Source organism: Gymnoscopelus microlampas (assembly GCF_963454915.1).
Source record: "Gymnoscopelus microlampas genome assembly, chromosome: 20".
In the NCBI taxonomy this organism is placed as follows: domain Eukaryota; kingdom Metazoa; phylum Chordata; class Actinopteri; order Myctophiformes; family Myctophidae; genus Gymnoscopelus; species Gymnoscopelus microlampas.
In genome coordinates, this window is record NC_139957.1 from 47,889,601 (window position 1) to 47,904,752 (window position 15,152).

General features: G+C 42.7%; 1 protein-coding gene across 4 annotated transcripts in view; it reads left to right on the plus strand.

The window, feature by feature from the left end:
- The window catches only part of rin3 (Ras and Rab interactor 3), a 24,201-nt gene extending 20,586 nt beyond the window's left edge, over positions 1–3,615 (plus strand). For 3 of the 4 annotated variants that reach the window (XM_084043921.1, XM_084043922.1, XM_084043923.1), the window contains one exon: positions 1,677–3,351. In XM_084043921.1, the coding sequence (XP_083900047.1) occupies positions 1,677–2,044 (368 nt within the window). In that variant the 3' untranslated portion in view covers positions 2,045–3,351. Of the gene's footprint in view, positions 1–1,676; positions 3,352–3,545 lie in introns of those variants that run through there. The other variant, XR_014599751.1, reaches the window with a different exon arrangement.
- Positions 3,616–15,152: the final 11,537 nt, after the last annotated feature.

Sequence of the window (15,152 nt, forward strand, 5' to 3'; positions counted from 1 at the left end):
TAGTTCTACTGGATCTCTTCTCCTCTAGTCTTAGTTCTACTGGATCTCTTCTCCTCTAGTCTTAGTTCTACTGGATCTCTTCTCCTCTAGTCTTAGTTCTACTGGATCTCTTCTCCTCTAGTCTTAGTTCTACTGGATCTCTTCTCCACTAGTCTTAGTTCTACTGGATCTCTTCTCCTCTAGTCTTAGTTCTACTGGATCTCTTCTCCTCTAGTCTTAGTTCTACTGGATCTCTTCTACACTAGTCTTAGTTCTACTGGATCTCTTCTCCACTAGTCTTAGTTCTACTGGATCTCTTCTCCTCTAGTCTTAGTTCTACTGGATCTCTTCTCCTCTAGTCTTAGTTCTACTGGATCTCTTCTCCTCTAGTCGTAGTTCTACTGGATCTCTTCTCCTCTAGTCTTAGTTCTACTGGATCTCTTCTACACTAGTCTTAGTTCTACTGGATCTCTTCTCCACTAGTCTTAGTTCTACTGGATCTCTTCTCCTCTAGTCTTAGTTTTACTGGATCTCTTCTCCTCTAGTCGTAGTTCTACTGGATCTCTTCTCCACTAGTCTTAGTTCTACTGGATCTCTTCTCCTCTAGTCTTAGTTCTACTGGATCTCTTCTCCTCTAGTCGTAGTTCTACTGGATCTCTTCTCCTCTAGTCTTAGTTCTACTGGATCTCTTCTACACTAGTCTTAGTTCTACTGGATCTCTTCTCCACTAGTCTTAGTTCTACTGGATCTCTTCTCCTCTAGTCTTAGTTCTACTGGATCTCTTCTCCTCTAGTCGTAGTTCTACTGGATCTCTTCTCCTCTAGTCTTAGTTCTACTGGATCTCTTCTACACTAGTCTTAGTTCTACTGGATCTCTTCTCCACTAGTCTTAGTTCTACTGGATCTCTTCTCCTCTAGTCTTAGTTCTACTGGATCTCTTCTCCTCTAGTCGTAGTTCTACTGGATCTCTTCTCCACTAGTCTTAGTTCTACTGGATCTCTTCTCCTCTAGTCTTAGTTCTACTGGATCTCTTCTCCTCTAGTCTTAGTTCTACTGGATCTCTTCTCCTCTAGTCTTAGTTCTACTGGATCTCTTCTCCTCTAGTCTTAGTTCTACTGGATCTCTTCTCCTCTAGTCTTAGTTCTACTGGATCTCTTCTCCTCTAGTCTTAGTTCTACTGGATCTCTTCTCCTCTAGTCTTAGTTCTACTGGATCTCTTCTCCTCTAGTCTTAGTTCTACTGGATCTCTTCTCCTCTAGTCTTAGTTCTACTGGATCTCTTCTACACTAGTCTTAGTTCTACTGGATCTCTTCTCCTCTAGTCTTAGTTCTACTGGATCTCTTCTCCACTAGTCTTAGTTCTACTGGATCTCTTCTCCTCTAGTCTTAGTTCTACTGGATCTCTTCTCCTCTAGTCTTAGTTCTACTGGATCTCTTCTCCTCTAGTCTTAGTTCTACTGGATCTCTTCTCCTCTAGTCTTAGTTCTACTGGATCTCTTCTCCTCTAGTCTTAGTTCTACTGGATCTCTTCTCCTCTAGTCTTAGTTCTACTGGATCTCTTCTCCTCTAGTCTTAGTTCTACTGGATCTCTTCTCCTCTAGTCTTAGTTCTACTGGATCTCTTCTCCTCTAGTCTTAGTTCTACTGGATCTCTGTGTCTCTCTGTATTTCCTCAGTGTTTTGTCTCTCTGTATTTCCAGAGTCTTACGTCCTCAGTGTTGGGGTGGAGGGGGAGTTTAGGACCTTGGAGTCTACAGATCTGGCGTTGAGCGTGAAGAGCAGTCTGCCTCAGGGGCGGAGCTACTGCTTCGTGTACCACACCCCCGCCCACCAGCCCGGCGACCAGCCTACCAACCAGCCTGGAGACCAGCCTAGCAACCAGCCTAGCAACGGTGTGCCCGACCACCAGGACGACCCTACCACACCCGTAGAAAGCTGTGACCATGACGACTACAGTTCCCATGACGACCAGGCCGCCGTCTGTACCAGTGACCATAACGAGCAGGGTCTCCGTGGCGACCAGGCCGGTGTTGGGGAGGACGAGGAGGATTGTCTGATCAGCTTGTAGTGGTTGCTCATCATGGTAACCATGGTGACACGTTACATCACAGTGTAACCATGGTAACCACGGTGAAAGAGTACAGACCCTGGGTTCAGGGAGGCTTTTATTTTGAAGTCCATCCAATGTGTTGAAGATGAATGAATGTGACTTTTATAGATCTGTTTTCACTTGTTGTGTCTTTTAAACTATGACTTGTAGATCTGTTTTAAACTGTGTCAGAGTGTCAGTAGACATGGTGCTGTCATCACATGTTTTATAGTCTTCCTTTCAGTATTTTATTCCAAAGTAAGTCATAACTAAAGCTGTCAGATAATTGAAGTGCGGTTATGGGTCTTGTCCTTTAGGGGGCAGTGTCCACCAAGACGTTTTTGACTGCGATACCTGTGGGCAGCTCAAGTCCTATATCTACATCTCAGAATGTGGACGTTTCGTCAGAATGTGGGCGGTTTGTCGGAATGTGGGCGTTTTATCAGAATGTAGGCGTTTTATCAGAATATGGGTGTTTCGTCGGAATGTGGCCGTTTCACTTGACTTTTTGACTATTGGTTTGAATCATTGAAGGAGAGACAGCCTTCTTTTCCCATCGTCTCACTATGCTTCCCATGCTCTGGAGTGGCGCTCACAGATTCCATGCTCTGGAGGGGCGCTCACAGATTCCATGCTCTGGAGGGACGCTCACAGATTCCACCCTAAGGGCGGGGTCCCACCAAAATATGGTTGCCCGCTGTTAAACCCAGGTTGTGCACGGCAGACAGTTTTTTTTGCAACCAACACATTCTAAAAAGCGGTGTGACCCACCTGTCACTCGCTTTCAGGACCCTCCCATGCAACAGATACAATCAGTTGCTCTATCCCAAAGCACCATGTCACTTCCTGAGTCCTGGGACGGTCCGCCTTCCACTCACCCGATTGGACAGAGGGGGAAAAGCAGCATAGAGCGCATAAACGCAAGATGTGCGCGACACGCGGAAAGATGTGCAAGACCATCAATCCACGCGATTCTCATTGAAAAAGCATTGGCAGATTCCAACCCATAGGTAAAACTAAATTGTGGTGGGACCGCCAGGGACGTGCACAGATAGACTCTAGGTGGTGCTAGAGCACCTGCCCTTTTGCCCTCTTGACCAGAAGTGCCCTTTTGAAAAAAAGGAAAAAAAACGTTTTCTTTTTTTCAGTTTACAACAGGGGTCTTCAACAGGGGGTCCGGGACCCCTAGGGGGTCCTCAGAGTTACTACAGGTGGTTCGCCAAATCTTTATGTGATATTTTTACCATAACCACTCGAAACCTAGCATCCCTTTTCTGAGGAGAACTTTAGCCAAAAATAGCAGATCTACAAGCTCACAACGACTCGCGCTGCGAGGCGTTGTGAGCTTGTAGATCTGCTATTTTTGGCTAAAGAGGTATAGGTGTAGAGGAAAAAAGAGCAGACCAAGTAAACAAAAAAAAGTATAATTTACTTGAGCACCTGCCCCTCAAAATGTCTGTGCACACCACTGAACCCATAGGTAAAACTAAATTGTGGTGGGACCGCGTCCTAAACCCCAGCTGTGACAAGGTTTTAGGAAACCTAAAACCTTGTCACACAGCTGGGTTTTAGGTTTCCTAAAACCTTGTCACAGCTGGGGTTTAGGACGCGGTCCCACCACAATTTAGAGGCTGAACTTCTGTTTGGCGCTCACATGTTCACGTGCGACGTTTTTATCTGCTTGATAGCATGATGTCACAGTATGATAACAGTATGATGTCATAGTATGATGTAACAGTATGATGTCATAGTATGATGTAACAGTATGATTTCATAGTATGATGTGTTGGAGAGGGTCATAGAATGTAAATCAGTGGTTCTCAAACATGTTGTTAAAATGTTTCTTGACAATGATTTTTAGAAGGATAATAGACAATAGCTGATCTAGGAGATCACGAGACGTCACATGGCAACGTGCTGTGAGCTTCACTTTGAGAACCACTGATATAAAGTATATGCTCTGTATAAATATGCACATATTATTATTATTATTATGATCATGTTTGTATAACTGTTTTTTTTTCATGTAACTGTAACTGGTTTACAGTAAATCACACTTTCTACAACGGATTGGTTGAGTCCCATTTTACAATACTGGATAAACACACCTGATGGAGGCTTTATTTAGTTTATTCTCTGCACAATGTTAATATACGGAGAAAAACGGCGACAGCCGCGTGACGTTCCTTTCTATCCGCCCGTCTGAAGCTCGTTAGTGACAGGAAGTGGGCGTGGCTGCTTCCTGTGCGGAGCGGAGCTCGTTATTTATAAACAACAGATCTTTATGTTTGATAACGAGGAAACATTGTTTCATTATTTCGTCGCTGTCGTCGGGCGGAAACCTCGTATCTCGTACGTAAATTATGACACTATAAAAGCAGTGAAAATAGCAGATCTACAAGATCACAACGCGCCGCGATGAGACGACGTTGTGAGCTTGTAGATCGGCTATTTTCACTATTTTAAAATGTTTTTAGAATAATGATTAAAAAAAAGGAAGGGTTTTGGACATACAAGGTTTCTGACAACGTACGGTTTTATAACAAAGCTCTTTGATAACAAGCAACATCGTCTCAGTAGATCAACAAGACCTCATCATTTCCTGTCAGTGACGTCAGAGGTGTTTTTATTTTATTTTGACATGAAATCATTTGAACGTTTTGTCTCCGTTACGTAGAAACCATGTCAATGGATCCAATGGAGTTATTATTTACAATTTAGAACCTAGTGTCAATCTAAACATTATTATATCAACATAATCTAAATGACATTTTAATGAACTTTTGCATGAGACTGCACGGTGGTCAAGGCTACACGTCAAGAGTCTAAAGAGGTGAGTCTTCAGATTAAGATTCAGTCTAAACTCCTCATTGTAGTTCTAACAGTTAGAGTTGTAAGTGTTCTAAGTGTTCTAACTGCACTGAGTTTGTTCCACAGTTTGGGAGCCTTTAGGGAGAACCTCGTCATTGGTTCAGTGTGTTTGTGCAGCCAGGTGTCTTTGTAATGTAAATATAACGAGCTACCCTCTTAACGAGATGACACATGACCTCTGGTCACACCCCCCTGACACACACACACACACACACACACACACACACACACACACACACACACACACACACACACACACACTTCAATCAGACAGACAGACAGACAGACAGACAGAGGAAGCTATCAACGCGTGTGTGCGTGCGTGCGTGCGTGCGTGCGTGCGTGCGTGCGTGCGTGTGTGTGTGTGTGTGTGTACACACATATATAAATGTTAGACCAGAGCTTGGTGATATCATCACATGGATCATTCAGACCTGCAACAGCAAAGATTCTACATAGAATATTGTATTATTATTATAGAACATAAAATAAAGACATAGTTGTTATTATCATATAAAAACAGATCATATTCCTGAACGTGGATCTCTCTGCAGTCTGCAGTCTGTGCTGACATTCACCTCAGAAGAACTTCTTCACAGACAGAGAAACAGAAAGGTACCGACTCGTTCTGCTCTCATACACATACTACATCCTACTGTAGATATAGTACTGTATAGCATTGGTTCTCAAAGTGGGGTCCGGGGACCCCCAGGGGTCCTTGAGGGGGTTCCAGGGGGTCCCCAGCTAAATGATAGATTAGGCAACAAATGGACCCTTATGGGTCTGTAACTCTGAGAGTGTACAAATGGAACCAAATGGACCCTAACGGGTCCATTTGGTTCCATTTGTACACTCTCAGAGTTAAATTGACAAAGATTTTACAATATAAATTGCGGTCCAAGTGATAGAAATGCCATTAAATGGGGGTCCGTAGTCCTAATGCATGTCAAACTGGGGGTCCTCCAAATTAAAATGGTTGAGAATCACTGCTAGAGCCGTAAAAAATCTTCCCTTATGGGGGTCCCTGGCATATCTTCTGAAATGGGGGTCCACGGGCTAATAAGTGTCAATTTGGGGGTCCTTGACATGAAAAAGTTTGAGATCGTTCTGCTCTCATACGGGACGCCTTCTCAAATGCAACACAGAGGTACAGTAGGGCTCGCACAGAGTGCTTGTATATCTGCCAGATTTGAAGATTTGTGTAAATCTCTCAATATATATGTTTTTTAAAGCAAACATTTAGCTCAGATCTTTGGTTCTGGCCTGGGGGATTCTACAAAGGTCTTCTAAATCTTAACAGTTTTGCTATATCAGTGGTTCTCAAACTTTTTCATGTCAAGGACCCCCAAAATGATATGTATTCGGCCGCGGACCATGTGAAAATGTTTTGTTCCAGGAACCCCCCAGAAGTAAAGATTTGAGTTGAGAAAAAATATCTAAATAAGAAATGGCAGATATACAAGCTCATAGCGCAGCACTCAGTGCCGTGCTATGAGCTTGTAGATCTGCTATTTTTGAATAGCCAAAGAAATCCTAAAATGACACAGATGCGTTCCTGGTCTTGGAATGGTTTAATACAGCCTATATACATGGTGTAAATATTTCTATAGCTGCATGTGTCTCAACATGTAGACACACAGCCTGAGACTGTGTCTCAACATGTAGACACACAGCCTGAGACTGTGTCTCAACATGTAGACACACAGCCTGAGACTGTGTCTCAACATGTAGACACACAGCCTGAGACTGTGTCTCAACATGTAGACACACAGCCTGAGACTGTGTCTCAACATGTAGACACACAGCCTGAGACTGTGTCTCAACATGTAGACACACAGCCTGAGACTGTGTCTCAACATGCAGACACACAGCCTGAGACTGTGTCTCAACATGAGACACACAGCCTGAGACTGTGTCTCAACACGTAGACACACAGCCTGAGACTGTGTCTCAACATGTAGACACACAGCCTGAGACTGTGTCTCAACATGTAGACACACAGCCTGAGACTGTGTCTCAACATGTAGACACACAGCCTGAGACTGTGTCTCAACATGTAGACACACAGCCTGAGACTGTGTCTCAACATGTAGACACACAGCCTGAGACTGTGTCTCAACACGCAGACACACAGCCTGAGACTGTGTCTCAACATGCAGACACACAACCTGAGACTGTGTCCTACAGCAGGCTACTCCAACAGAAATGACAAGCTAATCATTCTAACTATTTATTATATTATATTGATCATTAGTTGAAGCAAAACGATATGGTCGTGTGCGCATTGTGCTGCCGCTTGCTGCAGGCACGCACTGTTTGCTTTAATCAACATTAAATATGAAATATATGATACACCAACATAGTGTAAATACAGATAACCTTGTAGCCGTGTCCTATAGACCATTGGTTCTCAAAGTGGGGTCCGGGGACCCCCAGGGGTACTTGAGGGGGTTCCAGGGGGTCCCCAGCTAAATGATGGATAGGAACCAAATGGACCCTTATGGGTCTGTAACTCTGAGAGTTCCCCTAACGGGTCCATTTGGTTCCATTTGTACACTCTCGGAGTAAAGATAAATTGATTTTACAACATGAATTGGGGTCCCAGAGATAGAAATGCCATTAAATGGGGGTCCGTAGCCCTAATGCATGTCAAACTGGGGGTCCTTAAAATGTATCTTTTCAAATGGGGGTCCGCGGGCTAATAAGTGTCCATTTGGGGGTCCTTGACATGAAAAAGTTTGAGAACCACTGCTATAGACCAATTATTTGTTTACCAACATTGAGACTGGTAGAGGGAACCTTTCGGATGCGGCCCCCATCTGAAAATGTGTTGTGTGTTTGTGCAGTGTGTATATAGTGTTGTGTGTTTATGCAGTGTGTATATAGTGTTGTGTGTTTGTGTAGTGTGTATATACAATAGTGTGTGTATTTTGTGTTACAGGATGTGTGTGCTGCCTGCCTACATGCTGCTTTGCATTATGGGTATGACCCCGGTGACCTCTGGCTTCCCTCTAAGGTAATTATTATTATTATTATTATTATTATTATTATGAATAGTTAATGTATTTAGTTATATGAACTAACCCTAACCTTGTTTATAAAACAAACTGAATAAATATATGTAACACCCTGTAACAATATAGAGTTTAAACTTTTAACAACAACAAACAAACAAAAAACTACCTTTAACTACAGGATAGCAGATTAAATAACTAACTGTTCAGGCCGGGACCCCCCAATATAATCATATTTGAACTGGGGACCCCCCACCCTGACAAGCACTTGGTATTGTAGGAGTTGATACATTATTGAGTTTGACTCGGTTCCACAGATAAATATTGTGAAAATAATTTCATATAGATCAGCTATTTTATTAGTTTAATATTTTAAAAACCCTGTAGTGTGAGTCCAGCTTAACTGTCTGTCTGTCTGTCTGTCTGTCTGTCTGTCTGTCTGTCTGTCTGTCTGTCTGTCTGTCTGTCTGTCTGTCTGTCTTCCAGACTAGCAGATGATTCTCCAGCAGACAGACATGATGAGTGGGTGGGGCTCTTCCCCTCCATCTCTCTGCGTGATTGGAGCGTTCAAATGCTGACAGCGCCTGACTTTGTCGCAGCGGCCAATAGCAAGGCAGGACTGGTGAGAGAGGCGTGGCTATCTGGACCCCAGTCCCAGCTGTCAGAGAGTGTCATCAGGTGATTACCTTATATGGTCAGGTGATTACAGTAAGGTAAAATAAGTAAGTAAGGGTCACATGATTCACAGATTAGAGGTTTTATTGTATTTTCATGGACCTGCAGTAATTACTAATGACTGGGTTAGTAACTGATTGCGTGGAGACCCGACACAGGGTCCCTAAAAATCATTATCAACGATTCAGGGCCCGTTCCGTTGCGGTCGATTTCTTCCAAATAACGTGAAGTAGTTTCACCTTACGCTATGCTTCTATTTCCAGTTGGATTTCAAAATGAAAGCATGTGTTGACTGATCACATTACAAATGTCCAATAGTATAGATAGAAGAGACTCTTATTTTGAAATGCACACAGTTTTTAGAGGAATCAGATTTCTATTAGGCCTCTTGATGCTTGTCAAGCGTGCGATGTGCGTAAACGAAACGAAACGAAACGAAACGGATGGGATATAATCATATAAACACAGGATTTGGAGCAAAACTTCGTATTTATTATAAGGAAACCAATGAACGATGCTATAGGCATCAACATTAAACCTAATACTGGTTATATGAGCAGCAACGCTTCACTTGATGTTGTCCAATAAGTGTGTGTGTGTGTGTGTGTGTGTGTGTGTGTGTGTGTGTGTGTGTGTGTGTGTGTGTGTGTGTGTGTGTGTGTGTGTGTGTGTGTGTGTGTGTGTGTGTGTGTGTGTGCAGGATGGAGAAGGCGTGGCCTGCTACATGGTCCTCTCAGAGCTCTGCAGGTACAGACAAGAGAAGCCTGCTGATTGGTCAAGATGCAGACTTCACACAGACCAGGTATTCATAGTTAAATACTCTTTATAGAATTATACTTTTGTAAATGTCGCTTCAGTAGAGAAATCCATCTGGAGCGAAGATACCGAGGCGTTGGAGCGTTTTGTTGGCGTCACCTGTTCGCCGTTCGCCTACTAGTCTACTAGCCTACTAGTCTACTAGTCTACTAGTCTACTAGTCTACTAGCCTACTAGGCTACTAGTCTACTAGGCTACTAGCCTACTAGCCTACTAGCCTACTAGCCTACTAGGCTACTAGTCTACTAGCCTACTAGTCTACTAGCCTACTAGTCTACTAGTCTACTAGCCTACTAGCCTACTAGCCTACTAGTCTACTAGCCTACTAGTCTACTAGCCTACTAGGCTACTAGTCTACTAGTCTACTAGCCTACTAGCCTACTAGCCTACTAGGCTACTAGTCTACTAGCCTACTAGCCTACTAGCCTACTAGCCTACTAGTCTACTAGCCTACTAGCCTACTAGCCTACTAGCCTACTAGTCTACTAGTCTACTAGCCTACTAGCCTACTAGCCTACTAGTCTACGTGAAGACACATGATGATGTGAATTCAGACTAGAGGATAATTACGCCGGACACTCGCATCCGATCTAGGCTGGGGTACGCCCCCCCCCCCCCCCCCCCCATACTCTGGAGGTTTGTTTCCGTCCGGAAAATCACTCTGATTATCTTGTAGTGTGAGTCCAGCTTGAGTCTTCTTGCTTCAGGGAGAAGAGGAACCTGGAGATGGCAGACGATGCAGCCTTCAGGGAGAAGAGGAACCTGGTGATGGCAGACGATGCATCCTCCGGGTTGAAGAGGAACCTGGAGATGTCAGACGATGCAGCCTTCAGGGAGAAGAGGAACCTAGTGATGGCAGACGATGCAGCCTTCAGGGAGAAGAGGAACCTAGTGATGGCAGAAGATGCATCCTCTGGGTTGAAGAGGAACCTAGTGATGGCAGATGATGCAGCCTTCAGGGAGAAGAGCAAACTGCTCACCGCCATGGAGAGACAGAAGTGGCTCAACTCCTACATGCAGAAAATGCTGGTGGTTAATTAATTCATGCTGATGGTTAATGAGCCTCCTGATGACCCTGCACAGTGCTACAAAGGTTTCTATTAGCATTCTATTAGCTTTTGTTTGTTTGTTCGTTCTTTCTTTCTTTCTTTCTTTCTTTCTTTCTTTCTTTCTTAACTTAAACTCGTAGCGAATGGCGAGACTAAACAGTAGTTAGATTCAGCATTTAAATGCAGGGGGGACCAAAGCAAAGAGGTGCCGAAAAAACAGAACCACCACAACCGGAACCACAGGGTTTTGTGCTTCCGCTTGCTGCAGGCTATGGCAAGCCGTTTTAACATTTAATCGCTAGACTGGATGTGTATAGTAGATATCTATAATTCAGTTCTTCCTAGTCAAAACTAACGTTTCGGATATCCATAATGAAATTCCTCCTAGGAGGAACTGTCATTTGAGATATCCGAAACGTCATTCTTCCTAGGAGGAATGAGTGACGTCACTTTTCCCATTCATGTGTATTGGGCTTTGAGTTTCGGATATCCGTAACTGCATTCTGGATATCTAAAACCAACATTCTGGATATCTGCAATAGAATTCTTACTAGGAGGATCTACTCTTTCAGATATCTACAATGCAGTTCTTACTAGGACAAACTACCATTTTAGCTATCCGAAATTAAAAAATCATTCCAGACCTCCGTAATTACATTTAGTATATCCATTAATTCATTGTTACTAGGACAAATGGAATTATGGATATCCACAATTCATATTATTACTAGTAAAAATGTAATTTCAGATATCTGCAATTAGTATTATGACTAGTTGTCCTAGTCAAAATTAATCTTGAAATCCTTAAAAAAAAATAAGTAGCCGGTTTAACATTTAATAGCTAGACTGAATATGTATAATAGATATCTATAATTCAGTTCTTCCTAGTCAAAACTAACGTTTCGGATATCCGTAATGAAATTCCTCCTAGGAGGAACTGTCATTTGAGATATCCGAAACGTCATTCTTCCTAGGAGGAATGACGTCACTTTTCCCATTCATGTGTATTGGGCTTTGAGTTTCGGATATCCGTAATTGCAATCTGGATATCTAAAACCAACATTCTGGATATCTACAATTGAATTCTTACTAGGGGGATCTACTCTTTCAGATATCTACAACACAGTTTTTACTAGGACAAACTACCATTTTAGATATCCGAAATTAAAAAATCGTTCCAGACCTCCATAATTACATTTTGTATATCCAAAATGTAATTAAATATAACCACAATTCATATTATGACTAGTACTAATCGAATTATGGATATCCACAACTGCAATTGTGCTAGGAACAATACAGTTCAATATATCTGTATTTATATTATCGATATCCGTAATTGTAATTCTTCCTATCCATAATGCAGTTTTAGATATCTATAACTGCAATATGATCGCTTTCCTTCCACCTGCAGAGGGCGCTGTTTTCCTTTTTTTTTATGGGTTCCCAAGATCGAACGCTCATTGATGCTTCAGTATAATCCTATACAAGCAAATGACCACGCTGATTGTCAAATACATTTATTATGTTAATGTTGCCATTGTCTGAAATGAGTCCAATCCTCACCTTTGTTTAGGGTTACACATGTCCTCTCCATATCCAGATCACACTGGAGCCATGTTGGTTAATTATATCAATGTCAGTTGTTGCCTAGGTCAGTGGTTCTCAACATGAGGTCCGGGGAACAACAAGGGCCATTAAGGGGCTCCCCAGCAAATTGATAATTAAACATGCCAGAATATCAAAAATTAACACAATTAGACAATTTAGCCTAGATTAGGAGAATGGCTGTTCTGATCATAGTTCGCTCTAAAAGCAATAGGCTTAGGCTAGAGATTCTGGTCATGGACAGGAATTCAAAAACACAAAAAAGCCATTGCCTTGTTTCCATTGGGGTCCTTTGTACTCAATTCATAGTGACATTAAATGACAGACAGATATACACTACTCTGCAGAACATCATCTAAGCAATTCAAAAAAATAGGAGAAAAATCTGACAATGAAATTCTTTCTTAATCACTTTATTTTTGATGAATGTTCACCTAGTGCAGTGTTTCTCCCAGTCCTTCCTTAAGGGGGTTCCAGGGGGTCAGTTAGGAACCAAATGGATGAATGGATGAATGGATGAACAGGGGTCTTCAACAGGGGGTCCGGGACCCCTAGGGGGTCCTCAGAGTTACTACAGGGGGTCCGCTAAATATCCCTTTTCTGAGGAGAACTTGACGTTGTGAGCTTGTAGATCTGCTATTTTTGGCAAAGAGGCGTAGAGGGAAAAAAGAGCAGACCAAGAGAACAAAAAAAGTTAATCTGAAACACAATTTTATACAATATAGAAGAGGGGGTCCGTGCTTAATCTCTCTCTCAGCTAGGGGGTCCTTGGCCTGAAAACGTTGACGGCCCCTGCCCTACGGAACCTCTCCCTCCGCTGTATAGCTCCGAGATGAGCTATATAGCGGAGGGAGAGGTTCCGATTGGATTTATTATACACAATGGGCCTCATTCAGCAATACATTCGTAAGTTGTCTTCTTAAATTTCTTCCTAAGTGAATTCCTAAGAGAAGTGAGTCAGATTCATGAAATGTTCTTAGGCTCTGCCTGCAGTCACACCTGTGTGTGATTGCTGCACACAGAAATCACAGGAAATCACACAGAGAAATAAAGTTGAGAGAATGAAGTAAAGAATACCTAAACTAAAGCCTAGATGGTGGAACACCAGACTCCAAACATAAAAATAAATAAATATTTCTGTGGAGGTACTTATGAAGTGAACAGCAAATTATTTTATTTAATTAATGAATGTATTTTATTATTTCTCTCACATTAATCAACATATCACCACTCGATATCAATGTAAATTTGCTGAAATTAGCTGTTAAAAATGTTATCCATATTTCATGTTCAGGAGTAGCGTTAGTAGTGGATATAAAACATTTTAGTACTGAAAGCTGGTGGGTGGATATAGAGGGTCTTTAAGGTAGCAGCTGCTTGGTATGTAATGGGGTGGAAATAGGGGTGTGGTGGGTGATATGGTGGTGCAAGGAGGGGTGTATAGGGGGCTGTGTGGGGTATGGGGATGGGTGTGACGGGTGGGTATAGGGGGGCTTTCAGGTAGGAAGGGGACTTGAAAATGGGGGTGTGGCGAATGTCGGGATATGGGGGTGGGGGTATGGGGGGGCGATGAGGGTGGGTTGGGTGGGGGGGTATGGGGTGGGTATGGGGCTTGGGCTTCAACTCAACCGGGTCTGTTTGGGTTAGATGCATTTGGCTGCAGACCCCCACCTGAAAATGTTATCTGCTAGGGAAATGTTTTCAAGATTTATCAAAATGTTTCGAAAATAGCCGATCTACAAGTTCAAAATTGCCAGTAATGGGACGCGTTGTGAGCTTGTAGATCAGCTATTTTCAAACAAAGTATAAAATAGGGTTAAAGTGATTAAACTGTTCCTCGTTTGCTGTGGACCCCCTGGAACAGCTTCAAGGACCCCTGGGGGTCCCCAGACCACACCTTTGAGAACCTTTTTTGCTCTAAAGATATGATAAAAATATTATTGTAATTTAAATCCTATATTATACAACTGTAGAATTGAAGAAACTTCGAGAATTAATTATTTTTGCACAAACATATCACACTTAAGAACTCAAAGGCCACCCTAAGAGTGCTCTCTAGTATGCGTAGATTTCTTCTTAACTTAAGAACAAATCACAGCTAAGAAAACATTTGTGAATGCCAAAATCTCTTAAAAAACTTCTTAAGTGGGTTTAAGAACAAATTTGTTCGTAAGTACGGTTCATGAATCGGGCCCATTGATTCTTGAATAGGCCTTTGGCATTAGGCATTGTACTACATTGACTAGAGGGTGTATGAAACGAAAGACTGCCAGCCAGGTAGCCTACTTATAACAAGGCGTTAATAAAGTGACCAACATGGCAGAGGAGTATTCTCATTGGGGCCAACGAGGCCATGGCCCGGTCTGTAAAACCCCCAGGGGGAAAAAATCAACATAACAACATTAGCAGCCCCTCACCCTTTAAGTCGCCTTTGTTTTCAAATGGGGCTCATTTGCATTCGGCCGAATTGTTAATGAGTGGCCATTAGGAAACCAGTTTCACCGTCAAACTGGTTCTCCATTGCGCAGAGACGAGCACATCTCCATTCAGAAATGCAATAGAAGAAGAACCGTCGTCCTGAAACACCCTGCCCCGCATCTAAACCGGCGGCCTCGGTCTGCGAAAAAAAATGGGGCAGTGTGTTTGGGACGAGCGTTCCATTTTCCACCCGGAATGGCTCGGTAATTCTCAATAGACTTATCAGCCGTTGTTGTGCTTACCCCCCCCAGATTTAAGAATCTGTCCCGGTCAACGTCAGAACCATAGGCCAGTGCAACATGGATGGAACTCTCTCTTTGTTCTCTGCTCTGCAATGCAGGGGTTAACGAGCATATCATTTGCACTATATTAGCCATACTGGTGAGTGGTGACAGGATAAAAGTGTTGTCTCTTGACAATTTGTTGATCTGTGAGCCCAGGCCACCTGCAATTTACAGAGAATACAGGATAGGTGGGCACTAGGGACATCTGGGCACCCTGATGTAAAATTGGCTATTTTGTCGAAAATTTACAAAAAATGAAATTAAAAAATGGTCCTAAGTAATGTAGATATGC